Source organism: Anopheles merus, chromosome 2R (genome assembly GCF_017562075.2).
Source record: "Anopheles merus strain MAF chromosome 2R, AmerM5.1, whole genome shotgun sequence".
Lineage (NCBI taxonomy): Eukaryota > Metazoa > Arthropoda > Insecta > Diptera > Culicidae > Anopheles > Anopheles merus.
Genome location: NC_054082.1, coordinates 52,598,503 through 52,626,449, shown reverse-complemented (window position 1 = coordinate 52,626,449; position 27,947 = coordinate 52,598,503). Strand labels below are relative to the sequence as shown.

The 27,947-nt window shown below is 43.2% G+C and overlaps 1 protein-coding gene across 7 annotated transcripts; it reads left to right on the top strand.

Annotated features, from left to right (window-relative positions):
• Positions 1-550: 550 nt before the first annotated feature.
• Positions 551-27,947, top strand: LOC121587779 (tubulin polyglutamylase TTLL5). Of its 7 annotated transcripts, none has more exons than XM_041904915.1 (7): positions 551-736; positions 1,989-2,236; positions 14,774-14,864; positions 22,109-22,189; positions 22,475-23,509; positions 23,581-23,794; positions 23,900-27,947. In XM_041904915.1, the coding sequence occupies exons 3-7, from the start codon at positions 14,812-14,814 to the stop codon at positions 25,811-25,813; spliced, it is 3,297 nt and encodes a 1,098-aa protein (XP_041760849.1). In that variant the 5' UTR covers positions 551-736; positions 1,989-2,236; positions 14,774-14,811; the 3' UTR covers positions 25,814-27,947. The 7 variants fall into 7 exon arrangements, with proteins under 7 accessions (XP_041760849.1, XP_041760843.1, XP_041760847.1 ...); XM_041904909.1 differs by having other exon boundaries at positions 551-931; XM_041904913.1 differs by lacking the exon at positions 551-736 and adding an exon at positions 1,621-1,779.

The following is a 27,947-nucleotide window of genomic DNA, read 5'->3' as shown; positions in this document are numbered from 1 at the left end:
AAACAGGTTGAACCGAACGACATCACGAGTCAATGCGCACATCACCGGCCTGAACCACACACATGCTGACGGTGAACCGAACATCCCCACGATGGTGATGCCAATAGGCCGTACAATACATCGCTATCAAGCACCTTCTTGACAAGGCGTTTGTCCGCAATATGCTTTCTGTTCAAACTGTTATCTTTTCTGCTATCAAACGCGTTGGACTGCGTGCGAATGGCGCATCCTCCGGAACATCATTAACGATTTTGTTCTAGCATGGTTTGTAAAAGGAAAATAAAACATGCTTGAAGAATGGTGTGTGCTTGTGGAGGCGAACACATGCTTCGTCAAAAGGATGATTAATACGACATGCTGTACGGCACTATGCGCAGAATCGCACAGTGTGCTCAAGGGCTGGATCAGGTTGAGCTGTGTTTGTTGTAAAAATGAGCGAGATGCAGCGATGTTCGAACGTCAAAACCCCTCGCCATGTTGTACGGGGCTCGTGGCCAACCATATGTTCTCTGCTCTCATTTTTGTTTACAGTTGGTCTGTCAGTCTCACCGGGCGATGTAGAGAGAAAAAAAGAAAAGAAAAACACGAATCGTCGCCTGCAGGGCCAGCTTTAAATACTCTTTCCACCGGTGGTCCCTTCGCTTTTCATCGCTGCCTTCCCGTCCGGCCGGCGAACCCATCCGCCGGAGTGCGACTGCGGAACAATAGCATGCTCTCACACACAGCGCAGTTCGCGGTAAACATCTGATCGATGCGGTTCATGTGGCTCCGTGTGTCACACCGATCGGTCTTCGTGCACTATTCAGACAGGAGGGTGGTTGGTTCCTGTTAGTTTTTCCACAACCCTCTCCGCTCTCTTGGTTCTACATTTGTCTGATTTGTGTGCGGAATCAAGCCAGCAATCGCCTAGTGCTGAAACATCGAGAAAGTGGTGCGTTTGCCAATTTTATGCATTGTTTTTTTTCCTTTTTTTCGCACTGTAACGTGTTTGTGTACGAGAGTGTGTGTATTTTTGGGGAATGGATCCTTTCACAACAGATATACTTGAACACCAATCGATGCGTGTCGAATAAGGTGCATGGTTCGTGCTCAAGCAAATTAGTCATGTTTGAAGTTGAAGAAATAAGTAGCAGTACCAAAGCTCGTGCTGTTTGTAAATTGAGCAACAAACAGGGAAAAACTGCCTTCCTGTCTCCTCAAACACACTGGCAAATTGTGCTTCCCTTTTCACACAGCCCGAAGAGGCACGGTCATTGCCGTAGTGAGTTTGTGTGCGTTCTATACACACATGCACACCTGTCCTTGTACTTGAACAAACTTCACCTTATCCTTGCCAAGCTGGCAGGAGTAGACTCAGTCCAATTGCTTTACTCTAACAATTAGCCATTAGAAATAGCCATTACCTTGTGGTAATTCAAAAGTGTGTTTATTGATAGTAATAAAAAAAACTTGAACAAATGTGTGCATTTACAGTGAACAACCATTTTGACAATTGGCCCTCATCACTGCAACCGTAGGTCGAAGTAAACTGTATGCACTGTTCCATCCTAGCAACGGGCCAAACGTGCAAATTGAGCATACAATAAAACACTCCCTGTACAGGCACACTTGATTGTAAATACCTTTTCGACCAGAGTGCGGCAACTTTCACGCACTTTTCGTATTGTTTTTTTTTCTGTATTTTTTTCCTTCCCCTGTTTGGTGATGTCAGCTACTTCGGTAGCATCTCCGCGGACTTCTCTCCGTCGACGTGGGCTCGTCTCCAGTATTATTGCGAGAGTAATATTCGGCTCGGAAAATCTGCAGTGAACCCGACTGCAATCTCTCATCGTGCATGTGTGCGTGTGTGTGTATGTGTGCAAACACGGTGCAGGGAAAACAGGAAGCCCGGAGATTCCGGAAGCAACAAATTTCGATTCGACTTTCTTTCCCGTCGCACGGCAATGGTCTTATCATTCCTTTTTCTTTTACATTTTTCCGTACTGCAGATATCCCGGTGTGATTCTTGTGTTTGGTTGCGTGTGTGGTAAAAGTGTTCGAAATTTGGTGCTTTTTGTAAAGTGGTGTTTGGTGTCCATTGAGACCATTTATTTGTGTGCGCCGGCCAGCCGCATGAACCCGCGTCCGGAGAAAGAGTACAGTTGGAGCCGAAAATTTCATCCAGTGTAGTGGTTAAATTGGATTCCGCTAATAGCTGCCAGGCAATTCGTTCCGTAGGCTAGACCGTCTCGTCTCGGTAAGTGTGTTTTTCGATAAGTTATCTTGAAGCCGTTTTGCAGATGCATTTTTTTTATTATAAATAATGGAACCATGGGCGATAACGATAGTAACAGCTACGGTAGTTGATTAGGACTTTTCGGTGGCTTAAAGTGAAGTCTTATCATGTGGTTTTGTATATAAAAGGGTAATAAAAGTAATTGCATTCAATAGGTATATAGTCAGCTTTGCCAAGCTATGCTCTTTGTCTCATAGAGTTTGTTAAACGCTTATTAGACTATCCCAATCTAAAATATAGTAAATTATTTGTTAACTGTTTATTGGGTAGTAACGCCTCCATAAAACGATCATCGGAATGAGTATTACACATTCTATGCCGGACGGAACCAATTGATGTTGTGCCACCCTTCCTCGTCATGCTATGTTGGCGGTACAGCTAGTAAATCGGTTTTGTCTGATGCATTTTGGCCACCCCAGCCGAAAACTAGAAGCCGAAACAATTGTTGTATGACAGCTATTTGAAAAATCATCAATATACGCCATTTAGGCCGTGCACGAGAACCTGTTCAAGTGAAGAAGCTAAATAATTTCAAAAATATTTGTTGTTTTAAAAATTGAAACTAAAAAAAATAGGAACTGATTTTTTTTTATTCTAAATGTCTATCTCAATTTAAAACCATATGAAATGTTCAATCATTGCTACTTATACCGTAGAATAATGTTGATTATTTAACACGAAACCATTACGGCATGTCCCATTTTAATTAACGTCAATTAACACTTGTCTAAATGGGTACAATTTCCCAGCATTCATGTTTTGTTTGTCTAATTTGCACACGGTCGTTGAAATCACGACAGCTATCAAGCATTGAAAAAAGGACTAAAACAACAAAACCAAACAGATAATTGATACCAATCAATCGTTCAAACAGCCGATGCAAATTAAAATACCTTTGATTGATAGTTAATAGCCCGAGCCAAAACCATCAACCCCCCCCCCTCCCTCTCCATTCCCTTCACTTTACCATTCCATTCACACATAAAAAGCATCAACAGGTTTAAAGGACTGGTGCGGGGGGCCCTCCGTGGTATGGAGCAGAGAACGGGGTTTGCAAATTTTCTTCGTTTAGAACTGTTGAAGAAACATGGATGACTCTTTCCTCGAGCAGCACTGGTCCCATTCATACCCCTGGCTGGCTGCTCGCTAGAATGAGAATAGCAAAAAAACCTTGCATGAATGGAAATCACATTTTCACGCAAAAACAATTAAATGCGGCAACATAATGTGCACGCTTAGGAAAATAAAACGTAAACCTCAAGAGTTTACTTCCATCAACGGGGCAGGGAGGTAGGTAGTGCAACGGTCCGACTATCAAAGTCGTATCGTGTGCTCCAATAAACTTATTATAGTCTTGACTTGATGATACGTACCTTTTGCCGTTCCTGTCTACGCCGTCCCTGGCCCTGTCCATGTCTTTAGCCTGTTTGTGTTGTGCTAATTATAAAACAATTCTTAACTGGATGGCTGAATGTGTACACAAAAAAAGGACAGGGAAACACCGTTCGCACTGGTTAATATCGCGTGCAGTGATATCCCTTTTTAGTGGCATGGCGTTGGCGGACGAAAAAGGCGTTCACCGCAAAACTTTCCCCGGAGGTTTAGGGCCTCGCTGTATGTACGCAACACGGAATGACAGTTCTGACTCTTCCATTTCGTTCTGGCAAGGGGCAGGGCTGATCTGGCCGCTATGCGATGGTTGAACAATTTCAAAGTCGCCAGAGTGTTAGATTATGATGTCATATTCCTCGTTGTGATCGCCTGCCGTCCCCAACGTGGTGCCATACATTGTTTGTGTGTGTATTGGTAGCGAAAGAATTCAAGAACCGAGGCGCCACGGGCACGGCGCAGGCAAATTCCTTGCTAAAAAACACACAAACTTTTCCTTTAACAAATTTTCTATGAGAATACTGCCGGAAAGAACCAAACCCACAATGGTTGTCCAGCATGTGTCACACGTATAAAAAGGAAACGAGCTCGCTGGAAAACAAAATCACTCGTTGGGCGTTATGGTCTATTTCGTGCCTGGCAGGAATTAGTGATAATCTTAGTTGTCTCTTCTGCTAGCAAGCAAGGACACACCGGTGACGATGACCTCTGGGCAGTTGAAAATGTACGCAGCATGTTATTATGATTGGGCAATCTACCACCGAACGAACCATTTTCTGCTCGTGAATGTCAATTCGGTGTGACAAGTCACTCTCCCCAGAGACACGAAGTTGTCCTCTATTCGTCCCAAACCCTCCCCAGCCCAGCCAGCACCGGCCAGATCGACGTGTCGATGAAACCGCTTATTTGCAGGAAGTCATAGCAAGTGAGAGAAAATCGATGCTCATGAAAACTGCAATGGCTTTCGTGTCTGCTTACCCTTGACATGGCATCGCATGCAGTAGTTGGCTAGTGGTCAATTTTTGTGGACAGTATGTGTGCAGCTATCGGAATTAAACAGTTTGTTTTTGCAAATAGTATAAATGGACAAATTTTTGGAATTTTGTATAAAATTTATCGCTGATTAATCAAATATTAAATAGAAAACATTATTCCTCGTTCATTCCAAGGGGGACTTTTGAGGACTCTTTTATGTTTATTGAGTCGTCCAAGGGTGGTTCCGTGGTACAGTCGTCAACTCGTACGGCTGTGTGGTAATGCATTGAGTCTCGAAAGCCTGTATAGGCCAGCATGTCTGCGTAGGACGTTACGCCAAATAGAAGAAGAAGAAGAGTCGTCCAAGAGCCAGGGGTAGTGCCTTTGGAACAGTATTTAGAAATTCTTTCACGACAGGGACTCAAACTGGTGCCCAAACGTCGATAAAGCTGCCAGCGCTTAAACCATTAGCTAGTAGCACTATCACCACCTATCGATCGGCGATATGGCCAATTGAAATGTCCCCATAAGTGTGACCGAAAGTTCTACCACGCACAAAGGTCACAGGATTTGCGTTGTGCCAGTATTCAACTACCAAAGTATTTCGTAAATATCGAAAAATAAAGCATTAATGACATTTTCTCGATCTGGTAGCTTCGACAGTTCCCAAATCAATCGATCTACTGCCGAGGCCGTACAGTAAATGGGGCCAAACGAAACGAAAAATTCCATTTGCATGGCCATACACGTCATTTTACCATTAAGGATGATAAAAAAAGGTGCGTTTCCGCGTGTGTTTGAGCATAAAAAAGCACAGGAACGAGGGGGGGGGGGGATAGATTTGGAGCGTTAGGCATGCCGTTTCGAACTTTCAAAGATTTTTGTTGCTGTTTATGCGTCTGTGTGTGCGTGTGTGTCCTTTGGTGACGACACGATAGCTTGTTTTGACTGCGTTGGTTGAGAAGGACGTGAGATAAAGTTATTGCGATGCAGTATAACAAAACCAGTGCCACTACACACATATATCATACGCTTTTATGAGTCCCGTTTTATTGTGTGCCCCGTGTCGGAGTTCCTGTGTTTGTTCTGGTTTAGAAGTTGATCCTTTGGTTGGTTAACGTGACACAGTGACACAGGCTGCAAGTGAGCAGCTCCTGCAGCAACATATGCAAATCTCAGCCTACGCACGTCGCTTGATCGTTATCAAGAGCGCAAACAAGGCTGCACTACCTGCTCCGGGGAGTGTGAGTTTGTGTTTTCGGTTGGGCTCTCGTTTTCCTTCCACCGTAACCTACATCAACTTGGGTGGTGTTTGCGATTTGTTTGGTACGATAAAATGATGGAAACAAAGTTTCCAGTCCTGGGCGCGTGTTTGGGCGGTTGGGAAACCAGGCAAGAAGTAGGACAGTACGGAGCAAAGTCACGTAAACGGAAGTTAGTTAAAGTGAATATTACAAGCGGCAAACGGGTGACGTAAGCAAGATCGAATTCACGCTTCCGGTCTGCCGTCCCGTTGGCTGGTCGGGCAGAAGCGGTCAGGAGGGAGTACAAATGGGGGAGTTAGTTGTACGGGTGGATGGGGCCACGATTAATTTTGACTATTCTGTTCCCATGTCAACCAGCCACGAAGCCTTAAGAATGTGGCCGTCCTCAATAAACGGCGAGGGGCAATGCTTTCCTAACTTGCGACATGCGGCACATGCCACGACGGAGGTTCTGTTCAAGGGGTTACACTAATTTCCACTCTTCGAAAAGCAAGGTTAATGTTGACTTTTTTTTCAGTGAGTTGATTTTAATGGGCAAACTTTTCGTTTGGCGTGGATGCACACTTGAGGAAGGTTCTGCTTTGCGATAGTTTTTTTCTTCTTCATTTTCTCTTCATTTTAAATTAATTTCTCGCTCTACCCTCTTTAAATAATTTGAGTCAATTTATAAAATGGCATATAAAATGGTTGCTTTAAAATTTGAACAAAATAATCGCTTCTATTTCAGCAGCAAAATAATTTCCGTTTCACTCGTTGCTTGCAGACAACTCTATTCAAATGAGCCAATTACTCGTCTGTGTTTGGCAAGGCGATGCGATGGTGGACTCTTTTCGCATACATTAGAACAATTATATCTGCCGGTGTCTCATAATCATCCTGAATTATCGTTGCGTTGTTTAGTAGACCGCTATTCAGAACTGCCAACACGGAACAAAACGATTAGTAAGCGACATACGGCATACAAACAACCGGCCACAATCGTTAAGACAAGTTTTTTGTGTTCTGTGGCAAGGAGCACATTTCTTTAACAAAACTCGGTAGCAGTGGGTACCGTTTGCGTAAAGCTTACCCATAAAATATTTGGAATAAAAATTTGCTCCATATAGGCGACCAAAATGTGTTCGCATTTTAGGCTCCCCGTGTGTTGGAACCATAAAGTGATAGGTTATTGTGCCACAAAGAATACTTTTATCTGTACCATCCGGAGGATGAGAAGCCCAAGCAGAAGGCACGGGAATGTTTGACCGTATTTTTCTTTTCGTTTGCCTCTCTTTTGCCGGCACCCGGCAATGGTAAGGCGCTTCACACATTCCCGCACACGACGATGGTTGTTTCTTGTTCTTGCAAGGCACATAACAATATTTTTAGAAGCCCGGCCGGCCAACCGGGCTGGAGTGGAAACGATCGTCCCCCTGTGCGTTTGGTTATATGCGGGGAGGTGGAAAAAAGGAGTGGTGGGAGTGATGACGGGGAGGCAAAACAAACCACCAAAACACCTTCCCAAAGCACATTCCCATGACCCATTTGCATTCTAAACGAGAATCGGAACGGCGACGGGTGGTAGTGACCTGCATAATCCGATAATCTGTAATCCAGCGGCCAAAACAATTATCTGCTACCGATGTCACCTTCGAGCGGGAACTCTGCACGGAGACAATGCGCCGAAAGCAGGAGTTGCATGTCTAGTGCCAATCTTGGTCCGTTGGACAAGGAGGGAATGTGTGGGAATGGGTAAGCAGCATTATCGATCCATCGGTAAATCCTGCGACGGGGAATTGGCTACCGAATGAGAGACGCTTTTTCTAAGGCATGTTTTGTGTATGGTGATCTGTGATTTTTTTTCGGTTTTCTAACGACGAAGGTGGAGTAAGTTTTCAAACGATGTTTTTATTTTAAACTAGTAGTGTGCAACAGTACTGTCCATTTCCTTGTTGACGAGTTTACTATACCCCTGAAACGCGTAAACGCGTTTGCGCTTGGATCGAGTAAACCACTCAACATGCTCACCCGGCTTCCGCTGGGGGTACTTAAAATTGTTTTGCATACACTGCTGGCCATAATTGTTTGATAAACACAGACGAACAGAAGACAGCAAAAATAAAACCCTCTCTCATGTCATTCTGCAACGCGTGATCGGGCGTGGGATGTTGTTGAGTTGTTTGTTTTTCAATTGTTAATGTTTGCTTTAACATAATGTTTAATGGCTGCTCACACTATTCTTTAGCAATTGGATGGTTTGTGAAGGTGATTGGTGTGGTGTTAAAAAAACTTCATTACCCAAACTCTGTTTGTTTTCTGCCAAAACAAAAAATATAAAACATGTGATATAAATGATTAATTGTATTTGGGAACATCTCCAGGAACAGCTATGAGTTATATTAACCTTAAAAAGGCGTTAACTTTTTTTGAGCTTCGTAAAATGTGTACTTGATTTGTTTTTTTAGTCTAACATTTATTCACTACACTGTACTATCCCTTCACGGTTCATGGCCAGCGCAACTTCAATGTACGCGGGTTAGCGCACAAACAAACCGCCTGCATTTAATATCGCGGCTGCATTTATGATTTCGCTCGCAATGCCCGAATCCATCTCGATAGCGATCTTTTACGACATGTTACAATTGCTGCACGGCTCATCGCTTACAATCAGCTTACAATCGCCAACCATCGGAGTAGCGTTCAAGCATCTGTGCGCTGTGCTTCATCCCAGTGTCTAGGTCATTCCGCGATCGCACCCTCGGATGGGAGGATTTTTGCCACTTTTTTCTCGCTTCAAGTTCATACGTTTGTTTGCGTTTCGATGAGCGCTCGCTGTTCAAACAAGAGAAGCGCTATTTGATGCCTGCAGGCAATCGATTTTGGCCATGTATCGTTCGTCACCACATTGGCACGCAGGGCAAATATTGACCGAACGTTTTTATGCGCAAATTGGTCATTCGATAATCAAGAAATCGGTAGGGTGAGAAGTAGTAAATGAGGTAGTTGGATGGAAAATCGGAAAGTATAATGAAACACGGTGTGGCGTACATTGGAGCAAACATTGGGACTTTGAAGAAATTAATGTGTCGCCGACTGATTTCTTGTGGGATGAAGTTAGATAGTCAGCGTGTCGATTAAATATTAAAATAAGCATAACATACAAGAACATTAAACATACTTTTAAATCATCGAATTTAAAATACTTATTAATGTATGTAAATACAGATGCTTCTATTTACTTTTCTAGCCAAAGCCGCCAATTTTAAATTTGTTTTTACATTTTTAATATTATTACAAGTTAATGGTTTTACCGTTTATAAGAAATAAGACTTCCGAAAGAATTCTACAACTAAATGACTACAACTCGAACTGTCCGCACCAACATTAAATTGTACAACTATGTCCTCCTCTTCCGATATTAAGTCCCGAAAATAATTGTTTTTACCCCGTCTGTCCGAGTATCGAGCGCGCTTGACCGATGTTCAAACCATTATGAACAGTGTAATGTTCGTACGGGCATCGGCATCATCTCATGTGAAACACTTCCATCATTGAAGTCCTCAACCGTGACCACACTTTTCACTCGCTTTCGAAGCAAGTGTGGGTGTTGCTTTATTTGTTACCGTCACGTTTGGGATGAAATTTTGGCGCTCGGAACCAACGCGTGCGTGATCGCCGGAACCAACGAGTAGGAAGTTATGTGTGGTGTTAGGAAGGTCTTAAACCTTAACTTTTGTAATTCGTTACTATTTAGCCACATGGTTTCAGCCAATATGCTCTCTCTTGAGCACACAAACGGCCGTCCAGCGCTGGGGGCAGGGCGTTGTGTGAAATGATCAGCCAGTGTGACGTTTCTCTTTGACCATGGCTCGATGACGGTCGCAGTTGTGCTGAAATGGCCCGATTGCGGCCGATGGTTGGTAGAAAGCGCAAAGCGCAACCCCCCCATTACACCTAATGGCAAGGGGTGAAAATGATTAAGTAATCGCACAATGCGCTTTCAGTGGCGCTGGGTTATGAAGCAATGGGCAGCAAGGTAGCGTAGGAAACTGTTTCACTGTTTCGCACATTACACCCATTTCCATAACGCTTCTTTTACGCTGCTTAACTAGTTTCAGTGTGCGCAGTGTTTGGCAATTGCAATGTAAACAACGAGTTAACTATTATTGCCGCATACTCTCTGGTGCACTGGTGCAACGTTTGCTTGGAGGTAGATTATTCATACTTTCCCCAGAAACTTCGATTATTTGTGAGTGTGAAAGACGATCATGGGTGAACATATGTCGATTGCCATTCGTTTAAGTTTGTGTTTTTTTTTGTGTGTTACATATCTAGCGATGGTTCATTTTGTTGTGATGAATTACATTTTATGTTTTGCTTTTAACCATTTCCCCCTTCTGCAACATAGCAACATTGACATGTACGGCCGTTGTTGACAGTGGATGGAGGGTATAAATGTATTGAACCCTGTACACCCACAACAACGGAGCAATGGTCGCTGCTGAAAAGATTGCCTTTAGCAATTTCCTACGCCAAATACTTCCGGCCATTTTTCAAACCATACGTGTGTGCTCTTTGAATGCCGTCATTCGATGGTGTTTACCGCATTTGAATGATACCAATCAGTTGGCCCCGATTTGCGCGTTGCCGAATAATGATGTTGTAGCAAGCAATGCACCACTTTTGACAACATTGAATAACTATGTACGCTTGCAATTGCGTATTTCCATGTCGTTTGATCGTAACATTGGAGCGTAGACAAAGGTGTGTAATGTGTGGTCGGTGGATTGCGGGAAAGGTGCGGTGAAGGATATCACCAGACTGAATATGCTTACTGATGGGTGTGAAGTAGCAAAATACCACCACCCAGTTCCATTGTCACTTTGATTGGGCTTTTTTTATGGTTTAAGCGTTATGGTATTATTGGAAGTAGAGTTTCGCTAGTTGATATTTGACATTCGACATCAAATGTTCTTTCCGGTGCCTTCCCTTATTTGTCTGTCGGCTCACTAACGTACACATGCATCACATAATCTCACCAGTATCTGGTCAGACACCACTGAGTGCTGGCGGTGGGTAAATCGATAATTTGATAAGTTATTGATGGGTGTATGGTTGGTTGGTTGGGTGTAGGGAGCATAGCGTAAGTTTTCGTTCCAGATGGCACAACACTACTTTCGACTAGCAGCGGTGCAAAATTTCGTGCAAACCGGCTTCGTGCAAGATAAGTGGTCTTTCGGGTTTTTGGCAAGAGAAAAGAAAAATTTCCCGCCCAACCTACCTTTAAAGGACCCGGCCGCCGTTCATCGTGACCTTGTTTCGTCGCTTTGATGGAGCGCATTTTAACACGTCAGGCCGTGAAAATGGGGATGGTTGCCTATGATTTTCTTCTTTGACTGCTTCGAGACCAGTAGCAGCTTTTCTTCGTGTTTGATCCGCGTAACGGGTGCTAAAGCGCATTTGCGACAGCTACTGTGCCTACATCGGAAGGTGTGTACGCGCCCGCATTGATGGATGCGATGGAACAGGGAACCCAAATTGCATTATTACAACGCCACATGCACCTGACAGTTGGTGCGGCTGATGGACGGGTTCTAGATTGAACGACCGAAATTTCCTCTAGCAGATTGCCCGGGCTACCCGTGCCTCGAGTGTGCAACGAGCTGTACAGTGCTGCAATTGAATTAGCACAGTAAAGCCTCCTCTCATTGTGGAAACAGGAAGCAGGAAAATCACCGGACGATGAGCTTCTTGAGTGCGCAATCTGTTATGGTGGCGTTAGGGGTAAACCGGCTTCCTTGGTGGCAAAGGATTTATGTCTATCTAGGTTCACGATCAGAAAGCACTTATTACATTTGACAGGCACTGTAGTGTTGATGTACGTCAGCAGTATTTCCCTGCATAAAGGTGTCTACCTTCGTTTCGGAGTTTCGGGATGTCAAGGGACTCTTGATATTATGACAAAGCTGATAATTGAGCACGTTTTAATATTATGACAATGATTCTCGTGTCAGCAGTTCTAAATATTGAGACGGAAAATATTGGGAACGGGAAAATATTGAGACGAATAGTTGTTCACAATCGTTTTGTTAGTGTTTGAAAAACGGTCAGGTAAAGATAAAGGCTAAAGTCATTTGGGTTTTCACATTATTGACAATTATTTTTGAAAATCATCGCAATAACTCTTCATGTCATCTTGCTCTTAAACTGCCTGTTACACAAGTTTTGATAACATTCGTAGAAGGATGCCACACCTCACACCCATTCTTAGATAGATCTCACCAAAGAGCAGTACAAAGACTCGTGGCTGAAGGGAACAGAAACGCTTTGTCACTTGCTTAGCAATACCGATTTATTTACTTATTCGACGCTTACCTAATCAAATAAATATTTAAAATTTATTATTGAACTAGCTTCAAACGTTGAGTAATAATACAAGACCAGTTATATGTTCTACTAAGTGTGTGCATTAGTGTTTCTTTAAAATCGTGTTACTACGGCTATAAAAAAAAATCTATTTTTAAGCCACACCATGCTTCCGGTGCTCCAATTTGGTCCAAACATTCAGCATTCATTTCCTTTGCGCTGGTTCTAAAGGTTCTAAGAGGACCGTTCTTACGCACCAAAAATATGTGACTGTGACTCACGCTTCTTTGGATTGTCAACGCCGCTGTCAGCCAAGTGTAAGAGCGACAAACGTAAAACGGAGAAGCAATCAACCGATCAATCGAAATTCCAAGCTCTTGTGACGAAAACTGCAAGCATGGCTTGTTTGCCCTGTCAGCCGTCGTCGATCATCCGGCGAGCAATTAGGTATGCACCGGCGCATGTCGCTACCGCAGCATGGCACCGTAAGGTCTCTTCAATGTCGGCCGGATTCTAATCTGCTTTGTTCCAGCGCCAACGGCATTTCGTATGCAAAATACGGCCGAATTTGGGCGATGACTTCATGTAACGGTAGTGCACGCATGTTTTTCGCGTTTCTTTCACTCGAAAGTTACTCATTGGCTTACGATGCACACAAGATGGTACCGGCAGTCAGTGAGGACCGTAGGTCTGATCAAACGTTGATGCTTGCTGGCGTCTAATAATAGATAGGACTTGCCGTTTGTACTTTAAATGGATTTGTAGCGAATGTTCTACCGCAGACAACAAAACGAAAGGAAGTACTATCACAAACGTTGTGCGTGAATGTCGATCGGTTTTTTGTCTTGCAAAGTCTTTGATTCAAAAGATTTACTTCGTATAATAACAGCTGAGGACGGATTTTTTTGTTCACGGAGAGGTATTATCATCAATTAATATCCAAGTTATTACACATTTTTTTAAACAAAAACTCGATCGTAATCGTAACCAACTGCGCAGAAGGTGAACGAACTTTGTATGGCGTATCCGTCTAACCCGGCGATCGACAAAGTACGGCTCGAGAGCCGCCTGTGGCTCGTTGCTGTTTAGAGGGCGGCGTTTTGCCGATCGTTTAGTTCGTATAACTTTCAAATATATAAACTCTTGGGTTACCTATTTGCCTCTTCAGGTTCAGGTTCAGGCTCTTTAAAATAGCAAAGTTTGCCGATCCCTGGCCTACCCTTTAATACAGTTTTCATTGACTAGATTCGCTAAAAACTATCACGATGCGTTTAAAATGTGTTTGGCATGTAAAAAAATAATTTTTTAGACGATGTAAAATGATCAAATATAAATATTTTGTGTAAAAATAAATATGTATGTTGTGTTGACTTATGATGTTAGAGTTATTAGTATCGATAAATTAGTTAGTTTAAGTTAAAAACTTAATTTGATGTTCATTATACTTTTTATGTAGTTAAAGTTTTTTTTCACTTCTGTTAAATGTATTGTGACATTTTTGACAAAAATACTATTCTGTGCAAAGCTAGACCGTTACTGCGTTTTCCTAGATTTACTTTTATTCATTTTTTTATTTACTAGTTTATTAGATTTTTAGAACGTGTTTAAAATTTTCTCTGCCTGGTAGTTTGGAAAATCGATACCATCGACACAGCCAAACATGGGACAATAGCGCGCACCTTACTAAAAGCTGCTAAAAGCGCGATGATTGATCGCAATTGTGGCGGAAATAGCGATAAGGAAAATGCCACCAAATGTGATTTGGAAGTGCTGATAGTTGTGACGCCGAACGTGTCTAATGAGCTTTGGCACTCAGGCGGAAGCAACGGCCAATGGTGAAAGCGGACGTAGTGATTAATGAAACTATTTTTAACCAGACATTATTATGGATTGGACAATTTAACGAAATTAATTGATCCGAAGAGATTATGTGTTGGTCGTTTACAATTTGCAGCTTTTAAGGGCGTTGCTAAACTGTGAACAATTTGTATGAGTTGCAAGGGTTTCCATATTTTTGGGTTGATTCCCTTTTGATCCTAAATTTTGTGAATTCTTCTCAAGATTTATTCGATGGATTCGGAACAAGTGTGTTAAAAGTCTTACAACGAACTCCTTATTTGGTGTTTGTGCAACCAATAGTTTATCCGGCAGCTCATATACAACTATATATAGTCTGGTTCGTTTCCTAATTAACCATTCTAGAATAAAAGTCTCGTCCAGCTAATCGTGGTCAACAACTAGTCTGGAGCTTGATTATTGCGTTACTTCTAGCACGAGTATAAAATATTCACATAATTAACCAATAAACCGTCATAACGTAGCGATCGATAGATCGATCGTGGTAAGTGCTGTTACATGTACGCTGTATAATGGCTCTAATCATTTCGTGAGCAACAAAATCTGTGATTTATGTAAACGGCAGGTTAATGCTACCGTATTCTTTCTAGCTTAATCACATTGTGGCTGTGGTTGTGCTTAAAATCAATAATTGGGTTTTGTTTTTTTTTAATTCTTTCCTTTACAGATTAACACCGACATCAGTACAATGCCGCGATAGAGTGTATGCTTTCCACAGCATCTGGTATCAACTACAACAACAAATTAATTGTTTGCGGGTAAGTTTATTTATACAATATCTATTTATGGATGTAATTAATTGATGCTGTTATTCGAACCCACAATGAAGGTTTACAAGGTTATTTAAAAACTATGTTTATGTTTAATCAATTTGATAGTGCAACATTGTTTTGACGTTGACATGTCTGTTTGTTTTTATCTAGAGGCCTTAGAACAATTGTTATAGCTCTCTTTATTAATGTTTGTTCACATTGGTTAATCGCTTTTGGTTGTCCCTGTAGGTGATTATGAAGGAGAGATATTCAGTTCAGTATTATTTTCAATTTCTAAAAGTTTGATACAACATACAAAGTTGCAAACCGAATCTCTTTTCAATCATTCTTCAAAATTTATTATTCTGTTATTTTAACTAGACATATTAACAATACGACCGAGCCGGTTTCGCAATCGCCCTAGTAAGAATTGTTAGTAAGAACTGTTGGCCGGACTTCAAGAGCAATCTTAAGATAAAAAAATAAGCCCTTGATGGGTTCAAATTTCGTTTAGACTGAGCCTTTCATACTTCTACCATATCTTGCTATGGGCGTACCAAGCAGTTACAGCTATTACTCCTCAGGAGAACGGCGCGAGAGTGAATCTACAGTTAATGTATGTACAGCAGTAGACTGCTTAGTAAATACATAAATGTTGCTTTACTGCACACAATGTGTCATCAGAATGCATATAAATGGAAGAGGAATGCCGAAGACTCTTTAAATGTGCCGTGAATGGCAGACGAACGTTCGTGATTCAAAATGCCAAACCCCCACAATCCTCCCTCATGAAATATCGCCAGCCAAAAACGCTCTGCAGGAGCCATCATCGTGGATCGTTTTTATGAATGGTTTTATAGTGTTGGTGAAAGCTAAAACGGTTAAAACCACCCCCCAAACCGTTCAGTGTATGAGTGCGACTGCAGTTCAATGTTCTCCCACACTGTTCGTATGATTTTCCAATCGGTTCCGAGGAGGGAGGCTTCGTTTAATCAGCGAAATTCTACGGTGCAAACTTTTCTAACGGTGCGCACGAAAAAGGACGAATTATGCAAATGTTGATCGAACTGTTCGTGGGCGTTCTAGCATTTCCATGTATTGGTTTTATTTTCTCACATTGGAGCATTTTCACTCTCGCTCCGAGTCGCACCCGCGGAGGTCTCGTGTTTACACTTCGTCCCTACCTAGTTCAATCGCCTGGTGGGACGGGCAAACGGTTAGTGTCACTATTACGAGTTTCAAACACTTGCGTCGCCTTGGTGCAGACACCCTCCCCAGGGAAGAGCATGCTGTTTATAGTATTCCGTCCGACCAGGTATTCCCACCCGTAAACATTCTACCACCAACTAGCGCTGTTTGTTATGGTAACTGGTGTTTGGTTGTTTTCCTGTACTCGATTGCATCGCTCCGTTTCGAGTACGATGAGGAGCTGTAGTACGCGGTTATTGAAGGCAATGATCGGATGACGGAGGTGGTTCAGGGATCAGGGAAAGGAAGAGGGACCCCATAGCGTACTGAACGATATGCATCCTTATCTAGAGCGCACCCGCTCGGATGGCCTTTGATGGCAGGCCCAACGCCACCAACGAGTGGAGTTGCTTGAAGCGTTCGCAAGTAAAGCGCCAAGAAAATGCACCAGTGTCTTTTCGGGACCCGTGTTCCGGGAACGGTTGGTCGATGAAAAATTAGGTTAGCCAGTCAGACCACGATACTGGTCGGTGGGAGAAGCACCATCGTTTCGTGGTCAATTTCGCGGTGAACAGTGTTGTTTGGAAAGCCAGAAATTAGTACGAGTAAGAATGCCACCATCGGATGGACCTATTTTTTGGCTTTGGGTCTGTTTTTGCCTTTGTGTTTGTGTGTGTTTATTGGAGCCTTTTTGCTTGCGCAAATTAGTGGTTACGGTAGCAAGGATTTCTATTATTGCTTAAATAGGGTCAGCTGCGCTCTGCAAACTATATTGGGCAAATATCTACTATGAGTATCGAATACGGTGGCAATACCTAACAAATAATCGTTCGATAAGTAAGGATGGAAAAAGTGAAACCCGTTTCAGTGTGTTCTATCGTAAAGTAACACCAAATGAAACTACTTAGTTGATTTTAGTCAACAAACAACTATTCGCGGTACTAGCTGAGAGGTAAAAAGTGCTCGCGTGCGAAATTAGTGTTTGGTGCGTAGTTGTATGAATGTTGGATTACCCATACCCTAGTGCAGTGTGAATAAAAGAGAGAGAAATCCGCCTGTTTGTCGCTACAATCGACCTTGCCCATTACACTTTGCTGAACCTTGAGCCCACTAGGCAGTGGGCTCGCGGCAGTGTCCAGTCGGTATAGGTTGTCAACTTCCGAACGCAGACGCCGGCCTCCAGGTCTTGGGACGAAATGTTGTGTCGCGGGCAGCACCAAATATGGCAAAGCCGTCGCCGTTATGCTGTCGTCGAGGACGGTGCAACATTGCCACCGTAGAAACTACCACCCCGACCACTCACGGCGGGCTTGGATCCGTGGGCTGTCTGCCGCAACACAAAAAACTCACCAAAACCTGTAGATACCAGCCAACGAAGCGTCTGTTTTTTTTGTTTTGCTCGCAGCGTGTTCGAAGTGCACCGTCGACGACGTGGGGTCGGGTTCCCGCCGCTTCGATCAAGGGAACATGAACAACTTCCAGCGCCTCAGCTTGTACAAGTATGTGTGCCCACACGGTGGGTATAAGTTAGTAGCTCTTCTCTTTGCTCTCATCGACATGCATTTATCATCGTGCATCCAAAGGCTTGTCATACGCTTACTACACCGTTAGCGTCCACGTGCTTTTGAGGGAGTTGCTATGTGTAAAGCTCGTCATCCGACCCCCATGTTTATCTTTTCTTCGTTTCATTCTCCATCTCGCTAATTGAGGACGGCCTTGCCCGATTTGGAAGAAAGCCACTAGTGCGCAAGCTTCCAACGCTAAATACTTACCCTTATAAAGCCCTGTACCTGTGTCCGTTGCACACCAGATGGTCAAAGTGGGTTTTGATATGAGCTTTTCTGTAGTTGGATATATCGTTTAGGCACGGCAAGAGCGGTATGGAAAAAGCAATCCTCCAACCACTACAACTTTATTTTAGTAGCCCGACATTACAGTTTATTTAACCATTTCTTTTTTCCAATTGACTGTACAAATCATATTTGACATTCAACTATTTTACACATTGAATATAATCCGGTCTCATGGTACAGTCGTCAACTCGTACGACTTAACAACATGCCCGTCATGGGTTCAAGCCCCAAATAGACCGTGCCGCCATACGTAGGACTGACTATCTTGCTATGGGGGGAAATCAATAAGTCACTGAAAGCCAACCCCACAAGTGGGTTGGCAGGCCTTGACGGGCATCGGTTGTTGAGCCAAAGAAGAAAAAGAAGAAGAATATAATTATTGTTTCCAACAGAGCTAAAACATGATTTTATCCGAATGAATTTTAGTGAAAAAGTAACGAAAAAAAATCCCTTTCAAAACGCAATTTATTTATTTTGTTTATTTATATTTGGAGGGTCGAACAATGGCAATTTGGTGGAGTCAATAATGCACAAGTTAACATAAAAAAAAAACAATTTAATTTCGCACATTTTTTCTTTCCAAATATGTTGTATTCTATATGTGCCGTATTATGTGGTATTCAATATCTCGTCAAAACAGTCAATTATATTGTTCGGGCATAAACAAAAACTCGTTGAACATGTCAAAATAATTATCGAAAACCCTGTAATATTTGCTGCAAACATGTCATTTAATGAAAACACTATTACTTTACTGCATAAACCAATTCTTTTTCGTGTTCTGTTGGCTCAACAACAGTTGTCGGTCAAGGCCTGCCTGTACCAATTGTGGGGTTGGCTTTCAGTCCTACGTATGGCAGCACGGTCCATTTGGGGCTTGAACCCATGACGGACATGTTGTTAAGCCATACGAGTTGACGACTGTACCACGAGACCGGCTTAAACCATTTCAATTACATTTATAAAAATCATGTCGCTTTATCACTCTTAGTGGATTAACATATCTATCTACAATGAGTTTGTTTCCTATTTGTCTAACCTTATATGTAGGAGTCAGAGTTGGGTCAACATCATCAGCATCATCTGTTCATAATCTTATTCTTAGTTAAAAATCACTGTACATCTGCACCTCTCATAACGAGTACTCCTTATAATGAGTTTTTCGCATAACGAGCCGAATCTAAATGCTCAACAAATACCTCTATTAACGAGTAGAATGTCGCATAACGACAGAATTTCATTGGTGTTTAGGAACCTAGCTGACAGCTAGATCACGATCGGTTAACATTGAGCGCTTTTTTGATTTTGATTATCATTCAGGCACATGAATTCCGACACTAAGAATCGTTATAATCGGGAATATAAAACTGGCAACAGGAGAAATACCGAATAATTGTGTACAAGTTTGTGGTATATTGACGAGTGTTTTTTTGCATTTCGATACTAAAATTTGATCATCACATGATCTACCGATTTCTAGTATTATGAAGACATTTTTCGGTTTTTGAGCCTCATATAAGACCCTTTCAACCAGCATATTTTCTGGTCCTGGGACCATTTACTTCAGTTTTCATACAAATTATATCAATAACAGTCTCCCGCATAACGAGTTTTTGCGATTACGGTAACAAGTTGCGATAACGAGTTTAAGTTTACGATTTTTTCTTTTTCAATATTCTTTTTTATTATTTGTTACTTCCCTACATCATTGAATTATTGTAGTTATATTTAAGTCGTCTTGGGCCGGTCTGGTGGTACAGTCGTCAACTCGCACGACGTAACAACATGCCCGTCATGGATTCAAGCCCCAAATAGACCGTTCTCTTATACGTAGGACTGACTATCCTGCTATGGTAGCAATAAGTCACTGAAAGCCAAGCTCAATTCACTAGTGGATACAGGCAGGCCTGACCGACAGCGGTTGTTGTGCCAAAGAAGAAGAAGAAGATTTAAGTTACGCTAAGATACTCAGTTAAACCTTGAAAAGGCAGACTGTGAAGGAAATAAAATAATTGAAATGAAATGAAATTAAAATAACGAGTGAGTCACTGGAACGGATTCAACTCGTTATGCGGAGTTCCACTGTATATCTATGCTCCAACAACTTTACTATGCTCGCTTCTACAGCTTGCCATAGTTGCTTGCCATAGAACAAGCCTTGTCGCTCAGTTGACCTTATTATTTCTACGTGCAGAAGATTTAACATAGTATAACAATTCTTTTTTAGTTTTAACACCACATTTAATCTGTGTCATTTATTATTTAATTTTTCTATTGCTGATCATTGAAAACTTATTTAAATACAAAATTAATAATTAGTTTACTCAACAGTTTCAAGTTGTTTGGGGGCTTCAAAAGTAATATTTATTTAAACTCAATTAAAGTGTATCCTTTGCTTATCGCGAATGGCAATCATTCATGGTATGGAATGGTATGCTGTGTACCACAATATGACAGTAATACCATAGTTTCCTGTGCTTTCGTGACCTGAATTAACCTGTCCTTTTAGTTCACACTAATGTAGGGAGGGTAAGAATATAGTCAAAGACGGTCTCTGTCAGGACTAGCGTCGTCGTAAAGAAAATCCAAGCGGAAGGAAGCTCCCCAATGGACGGGCGGGGGTTGGTGGGCCACAAACGGAAAGGCAAGCGCTAGACCACCTACCGCCATTTTTTTCCTACCGTGAGACGTTTGTGTTGGAGCAACGGGTGTGTAATTGTTGCTTAGAGCGGCAGTACCTTGGAGTTGTTGTTTGGGAAGGAGAAGGCGGCTGGTGTGTTGTTTGCAACATGACAGCCGAACGTCAACCGCAGTTAATACTACGGGGTATAAAAGATCAAGTGCTGAATGGTGGCAAAAGGAGGAGAAGTTGGTGGGGAGTTTGGGGTTAAAACCGTCTAAACAACACACGATGCCGCGGTTGTCCTTTGTGTTTGCGGACCTGAACGCACATTCCGACATTTGCGTGCCGTTCTAACAACTGAGAAGTGTGGGAATCCGCGGCAACCAGTAAGGTAAGGTAAGGGTGGTAAGGGTGGGCAGATATAACGAAGGGTCTGCTGGTATCGCGGCAAGCCAGTTTGAGTTCACGGTGTAACACATCCGATATTCAAATCAGTCGAATCCGGAATACCTTGGAGTGCAGGTGTTACTTCCTTATTTGTGATTCCTGCATGTGTGGTTCCTTTAGTCGTTAGTGGGACATTTTTCTAAAAGAGAGATACAACTTACATTACAATTGCCAGTATACGATCCATTGAACGTGTAATTTATTCTTTGATACAGTTCCAGTACAGTTCTGTCCTCCGTCCTGTCGTGTAAAGAGCGTAATTGAAGTGAGATGCGGCTACGTGAACAGTTGGCACGAGAAATTTTTGATCCAAACTCTTGCCTTAGCCAGAACATTATCATCAGAGAGATGGTGTTACAGCATAAGGAAAAAATGTAACGTATATATTGTGCGCAATGTTTGGTTTTGGAATATCTTCTGACGTTGCAATTCGTTTAATTAAAAATTGTTAATATTTGTTAATATAAGAGTATTTTTATTCAGAATAAATCAAGTGTGTACTACTGAGCTGTCTTAAGTTAAGGTCGTTTGAGAGCGGTAAAATTGGTTCGTTTATGAATGTTTTATAAATAAAACAGTTGAACATGTTTTCTTCATTTAATATATTTATAATATTTTATAATTACAACAAGACATATGATTATTTGTATCTGGTTCAAGACTTGTATAGCCAACTTACTGCTCAGTGTGGAAAAGTCCACGATCTTATAAAAAGGATAATCATGTTGTACTATCGTTTCAAGCAGACCAACTCCCTCCCGAGTTAACTGATCGAACATAAATTATTACCCTTCCTTTTTTGCAGCAGTTTCGGTGCACAGCACGGTGTGAGTTGAATTGCTCCGTATTACCACCATGTCATGTGGTTGATTTTATATCGAAGCGGGGCTGGCGATGAAGTTTTTAATAATTCATAAGCTTCCTGTTTGGTTGGTGATGGTACACCCGCGCCGAGAAACTGAAAAAGGGTAGCTTTACTTATGGGACATTAGAAATTATGAATTGATTATGAGTGAGTTTCCGATCGGCGCGGTGCGGGTGAAATGGGACTGTGCCCTCGGGGGTTTTTTTTAACAGTGGAAATATTGCTAGTGATGTGATGTTTGATGTAGCCTTTTCCCTTTTCCTTTTACTTGCAGGCGGAAACTAAACGGGTACTCTAGTTTGGATTTATTCGTTATGCCTATAACAGACAAGCCGCGGTTAAATCACTCACAAAAGTAAGTATGAAATCGAAGCGCAGTCGAAGTTTTCGATTCGTCAGTAGGTATGTATACTAGAATTTTGGGGATGATTATTTATGACCTCGGGCACTGCACCGAACAAATTTACGACAGGGACGACGGTTGGAAAACTGATTGACGAAAGTGGAAACTCAAACTAGGGGACATTCCAATAAGTTTTGTTGATTCGTACTATTTTAATGTTATTATTGATACTTTTGTTTCTATTATGCGATGAACTCAATAGACCGAGTCTAACACAGCGCTGTTTTCTTCTTTCAGTGCCAAAAAAACCATACCAACTACACCCAACCCATGGGTCATCGGCGGTCCACCGGGTGGTAAAGACGCCGTTCTGGCATTTCGTACCTACGCTCTTTCGCCCGCGGCTTCTGAGAATGGCACGGATCTGTCTCCCGGGGGCAGCTCCTCTGCCACACCATCGTCGGACGCTACGTCCAGCTCGTGCCCAACCGATCCTGTAGCTACCGGTAGCGCAACATCCGCTCGGCTGGCCGAGCTAAAGAGCGCAAGCAAATCATCCACCGCCACTGCCACCCATTCTTCACTGCCGAAAAATTTTAACGTTCAGCGAAAAACGCGCGGAACGGCACCGAGCAGAAGCAGTACCACTACCGAGGACGAAGATGACGAGGAGGATGGCGAAGATGGAGAGGAGGAAGACGATGATGATGAGGATGAGGTAGACCAGGATGAGGAAACTGCAGCACGGGATGTAGACGTGCAGGGCGAGGAGATCGACGAGGAAGAAGGTGAGGGTAACGACGACGAGGAGGGTGGAGATGAAACGGATGCCGGTACAACGTCGCAAGAAGAGTCAAGTCCTGCCAAGGGCAAGCCGACTGTCGGCGAAGCGGAGCGCACAAATAAACCCAAAAAACGCCAACTCGAGTCGTCCTCCTCGTCCAGCTCGCTCAGCAATGCGTCCATGTCGAGCGTGAAGGGAGGCTCGGGAGACGAGATTGACACGGAAATGTCGACCTCCAAATCGGAACCCTCGCTGGCGATGGCTGCGCTGGATAAGAAGCTGGCCGCCCAGCGCAAGCAAAAGGAGGAAAACAAGGAGAATCAACAAACAGCGCCGATGAAAACGGAAATGCCTGCCGCCCAGCTTAACATTTGCTACAAGTTCATCAACACCGAGACGCGACTGCTGCGAAAGATTTTGAATGCGCACGGCATGGGCGAGAGTGGCCCGGAGTGCAATGACTTCAATCTACTGTGGACGGGAATACACCTGAAGCCGGACATATTGCGTAATTTAGCCCCGTATCAAAGAGTGAATCATTTTCCCAGGTGGGTGTGAAGTTAGCATCACGCTTTTGATTATTTGTTTTTTTTTTTTAATATTTTTTTTTTCGTTTTAGGTCCTACGAACTGACCCGCAAAGATCGTCTGTACAAAAACATCGAGCGGATGCAGCATCTACGGGGCTACAAACATTTCGACATTGTTCCACAGTCATTCCTACTGCCACAGGACTACAAGGAGCTCATAGCAGCGCACAACAAATGCCGCGGTCCGTGGATCGTAAAACCGGTTGCATCTAGTCGAGGTCGTGGAATTTTCATTGTAAACTCGGTAAGGAAAGTGTAGGAAAGCGATTCGTCAGTTGATACGATGGTTGGCTAATTGTTCTGTGTTGTTTTAACGTTCCACGCCTTTGGTTTTGACGGACAATCGCAGCCGGATCAGATATCGTCGTTCGAGCAGGTCGTGGTGGCAAAGTACATTTCCGATCCGCTTTGCATTGACGGGCACAAGTGTGACATACGCATCTACGTTGCCGTGACCTCGTTCGATCCACTCATCATCTACATCTACGAGGAGGGTCTGGTCCGGTTGGCGACGGTCAAGTACGACAGGACGGCAGAAAACCTCTGGAATCCGTGCATGCACCTGTGCAACTACAGCATCAACAAGTACCACACCGATTACATAAAGTCGAGCAACGCGGGCGAGGAAGATGTCGGGCACAAGTGGACACTGAGTGCGCTGTTGAGGCACCTCCGCAGCCAGGGCTGCAACACCGAGCAGCTAATGCTCGCGATCGAGGATTTGATAATCAAGGCAATTTTCTCCTGTACGCAACCAATCGTGTCGGCATGCCGCATGTTTGTGCCGCACATTGGCAATTGTTTCGAGCTGTATGGGTTCGACATCCTGATCGACGATATGCTGAAACCGTGGCTGCTGGAGGTGAACCTCTCGCCGTCACTCGGGTGTGATACGCCGCTCGATACGAAGGTGAAGGCTTCGATGCTGACCGATCTGCTCACAATGGTGGGCATACCGGCCATCAGCCCGCTGCAGAAGGCATGCTACGATAGCAAGGGCCAAAAGATACGCAACCTTACGACACCCTACCGGCGGGTAAACTCGGCCGATTTTGTGCACACCACCAGCGGACGGAAGGAAGGTGCTGGAACCGGTGGTAGCGGCCAGCAGCAGCAAGGAAAGGGAGAAGGTGGTGGTAAGCTGCAGACGACGCTGAGTGCGCTGACGGCAGAGGAACTGAAGATTGTGCGCTTTGCCCGATCCCAGTACGAGCGACGGGGTGGATTTGTAAGGATTTTCCCAACAAGCGATAGCATGAACCGGTACGGATCCTTGCTGGACCCAATCACGGGCATTCCCACGTCGGCCATCACGTCTTCGAGCAGTGGCACTTACCTGATGATTATTCCGCACAACTACAATCAAATGTTGCATTCGCAGCTGTTTCCACCTGGTAGTGAAACTGAAAATCGTATTGTCCACCGCATCCAGAAGTACGAACGTGCACTGGAAAGCTCGCTGCCGATTACGATCGGCCCAAAGCACGCGGCACCCAAATGTGTCGATGAGGCGAAGCGGCTGCGATTGCAGGTGCGCAAACTGATTGAGAACGGGCACGAAATGAGCATTCTGCAAGCGAGGCGTGCCTTCGGTTTCTACCTGGAGTACATCCTGAAGCGCCTCTCGTCCGAGCCAAAGCACAGCCACGAGGAGCTGATCATGAAGTTCTTGTATCGCGTCGGGGCGCACATGAAGACGCCCTTTTTCTTCCGCAACTTTGGAAACAAGGCACTGGGCAAAGATCGTGGCGCTATGGTAGCGAAGCAGCTGGGCGATTATCTGCATTTGTACAACAAGGAAACCGAATCGTACGTGGACGTGTTTGACATCGTCGGCATGCTGCCGATCAAGCTGTTCGACGATTTCCTGATGCAGGCCGGCGAGGCGGATCTCGAGTCCGTACTAACGCTGCACACTAATCTCACGCAGCAGATGCCGTTCCTGTACAGTGGCTGCTCGACTAGCGTGCCACCGGCACCTCCCATCCCGGTTGGTGCGCACGGGTTCCTGAAAGCCCTACCCAGCATGGCACCGGGCGGTGCTAACAAGGAGCTCATCCGGTTGGACCCGTTCTATCGACGCGTTGAGAGTAGGCTACCGCTCGGCGCTCGAGTAAGTGGACTGTCCGAAGTGCGCGGAGCGGGCGGTGCAGGGGAATCGAAAACCTCGGCAAGGCTTTCGCCCATGAAAAAGAAACCTCCGATCGGGAGCATGGTGAAGTCTTCGCGCGAGCGAGAGCAACGTTCGAACTGGCTCTATTGAATTGACGCTAGCGGACGTTGCGTTGTAGACTCGTAAGGGCATTATTTATTTGTTGTATGTTGTTTTATATTTTATGTTTAGTCGAATCATGTGTGCTTTAGTTCGTGCTAGTTGTATTGTTTTGTAAATGTTATTGTTGTAGGTTTTGTTATTTTTTTATATGAATATTATCATCACGCAACAAAATGTATTGCTTAGCTTAAGCGAAAGCTAAAGCACGACAGCAATACCCATTTCACTCATACGGTTTTTCTAAAGACGGCTGATAGTAGTCATATTGTAGGGCAAAGAAAAGCGATTCAAATTGCTCATAAAATACGAATACGAGGCATCGATGCCTCGGTAACTAGGCGCATCATCATCATCCGTTTAGGATACTAATTTAGTTCAAATAACGATCGAAGAAATAACGCAAGGATATGTTTTTGATTGTATGTTGGTCTCATTTAACTGGATCGTTTCATGAGCTATAACTTTGCATTAAACAGCATAAAAAAGGAAAGATTTCTCATTAAAATTGAACGATAATTTCATGGCAGCCACACTGAAAACTATTGTTGGTGCATATAGGCGGCCGTAGTTAATCTGGGTGGCAGCTAAAACAGGCTCGCCCCAAAAACGTCTAAAACGTCTAGTCATGTATTCCAAAAATGGTGAAATTCGTTCGAAAAAAAACAAACAAACAATACAATTAACAGGCTGCGTTGTGATTGATGCCGGTTGAAGCTAGTGGAGAAAACTGCAACATTAGCAAAGCGAATACTGAACCTGTACCAAAAAATAAATTTGCGAGAGGGCAAACCGAAATGAATGAAACACAAATGCAAAACATTACCCCTCGATTGTGATATGAAATGATATAAGATACTCAGATGCTGCTGAATGGATGGATCCAAAAACGAACAGAATACAAACTAGTGCAACAAATGACATACATTTAGGCAGTTCAAACGTATTCCGTCATATATGAAACGAAATCAAGTGCTTTTTCCCTCGTCACTCGCACAGGAGTTTTAATGTGTTTTAGCCAGGTAAACTAAAAATACAAAACAAATCAATGTTTCAACAAACAAAAACAAACAAAATGCAACGATTGTGAGGCCGTTAAATGAAATGCTGCTTTTTAAGCGGCTAAATGGAAAAGTAGTCAACACAAAATACAAAACATAGTAATAGTAATCTACCTTTTTGGGAGAAGAGGAGTAAAAATTATTATATTCATTGTGTGGTTACCATGGGCGCAAGTTTTGAGCTAAAAAGCCATTGCTTAATAGTAGTAGAAGTTTAAACTGATGCCTGCTCACTAATTCGCTTGTTGTAACGAATAGCCAGCGATTTAAGTTTCGGTGTGCATTGATTTCAAATCGTTAGCTTGGCTTGATAATAGACACTCTTTGTAACGATACGAAAACTATACGATGCGTGCGAGCATGTTTCGAACGTTATTGGGCGATCGCCCCTCAAATATGCACAATTTTGAAACAATTGTTCTTCGGCATGCGTAATTAAATAATACAAACACACACATAAACACACCAATAGACAACTCCAAAAAGAAAACCAGTTAACCAGATGAGCACCGTGAGTGAGCGTGCTGAACAGAATTTACAATCATTAAAGAGCGCTAGTGATATAAAAAGAAAATCCGGGCTTGAAAAAGGCGAAGAGTAACAGGGCAGCAGCATATATACACGGCACAAACCCTGTTGCTTCGAACATACATTTTAAGCGTACATAAAACAGCACAAATGCAATACTTAACGTTTGAACGAGTAAATGGTGATACATGGCGAGGACTTAATAGTGGGGCACAAACATTATGGTGGATAATGCAAATGTGAGGATATTATAAACGCACCTAGCGCGCTGATAAGCTTTGCTATGGGTGATAAGCAACAACAGTTGGATAACGCACAGATTTTTAACATATTCTTAAGTTTTGTAATGTTTTTTTTTGTATTAATAATATTATTTTATTGCAACATGTGGCGCTCACTTACGGACATGTCTAAGAGTAACAGACATTTATACGATCCGAGGGTGCAAAGTGTATCGGATTAGGGTGCACAAAGCCGGTGCACACGAAACAATCGTTGAAGCAAATATGTGTATAAGCCGAAGCGAATGGTTTTCC

Excerpts from the sequence above, each read along its gene's own strand:
- LOC121587779 (XM_041904915.1), top strand. The coding sequence starts at position 14,812 with ATGCTTTCCACAGCATCTGGTATCAACTACAACAACAAATTAATTGTT. Across the intron at positions 22,190-22,474 it reads CGGTTAAATCACTCACAAAA|TGCCAAAAAAACCATACCAA; the intron begins GTAAGTATGAAA and ends TTCTTCTTTCAG. Across the intron at positions 23,510-23,580 it reads AGAGTGAATCATTTTCCCAG|GTCCTACGAACTGACCCGCA; the intron begins GTGGGTGTGAAG and ends TTTTCGTTTTAG.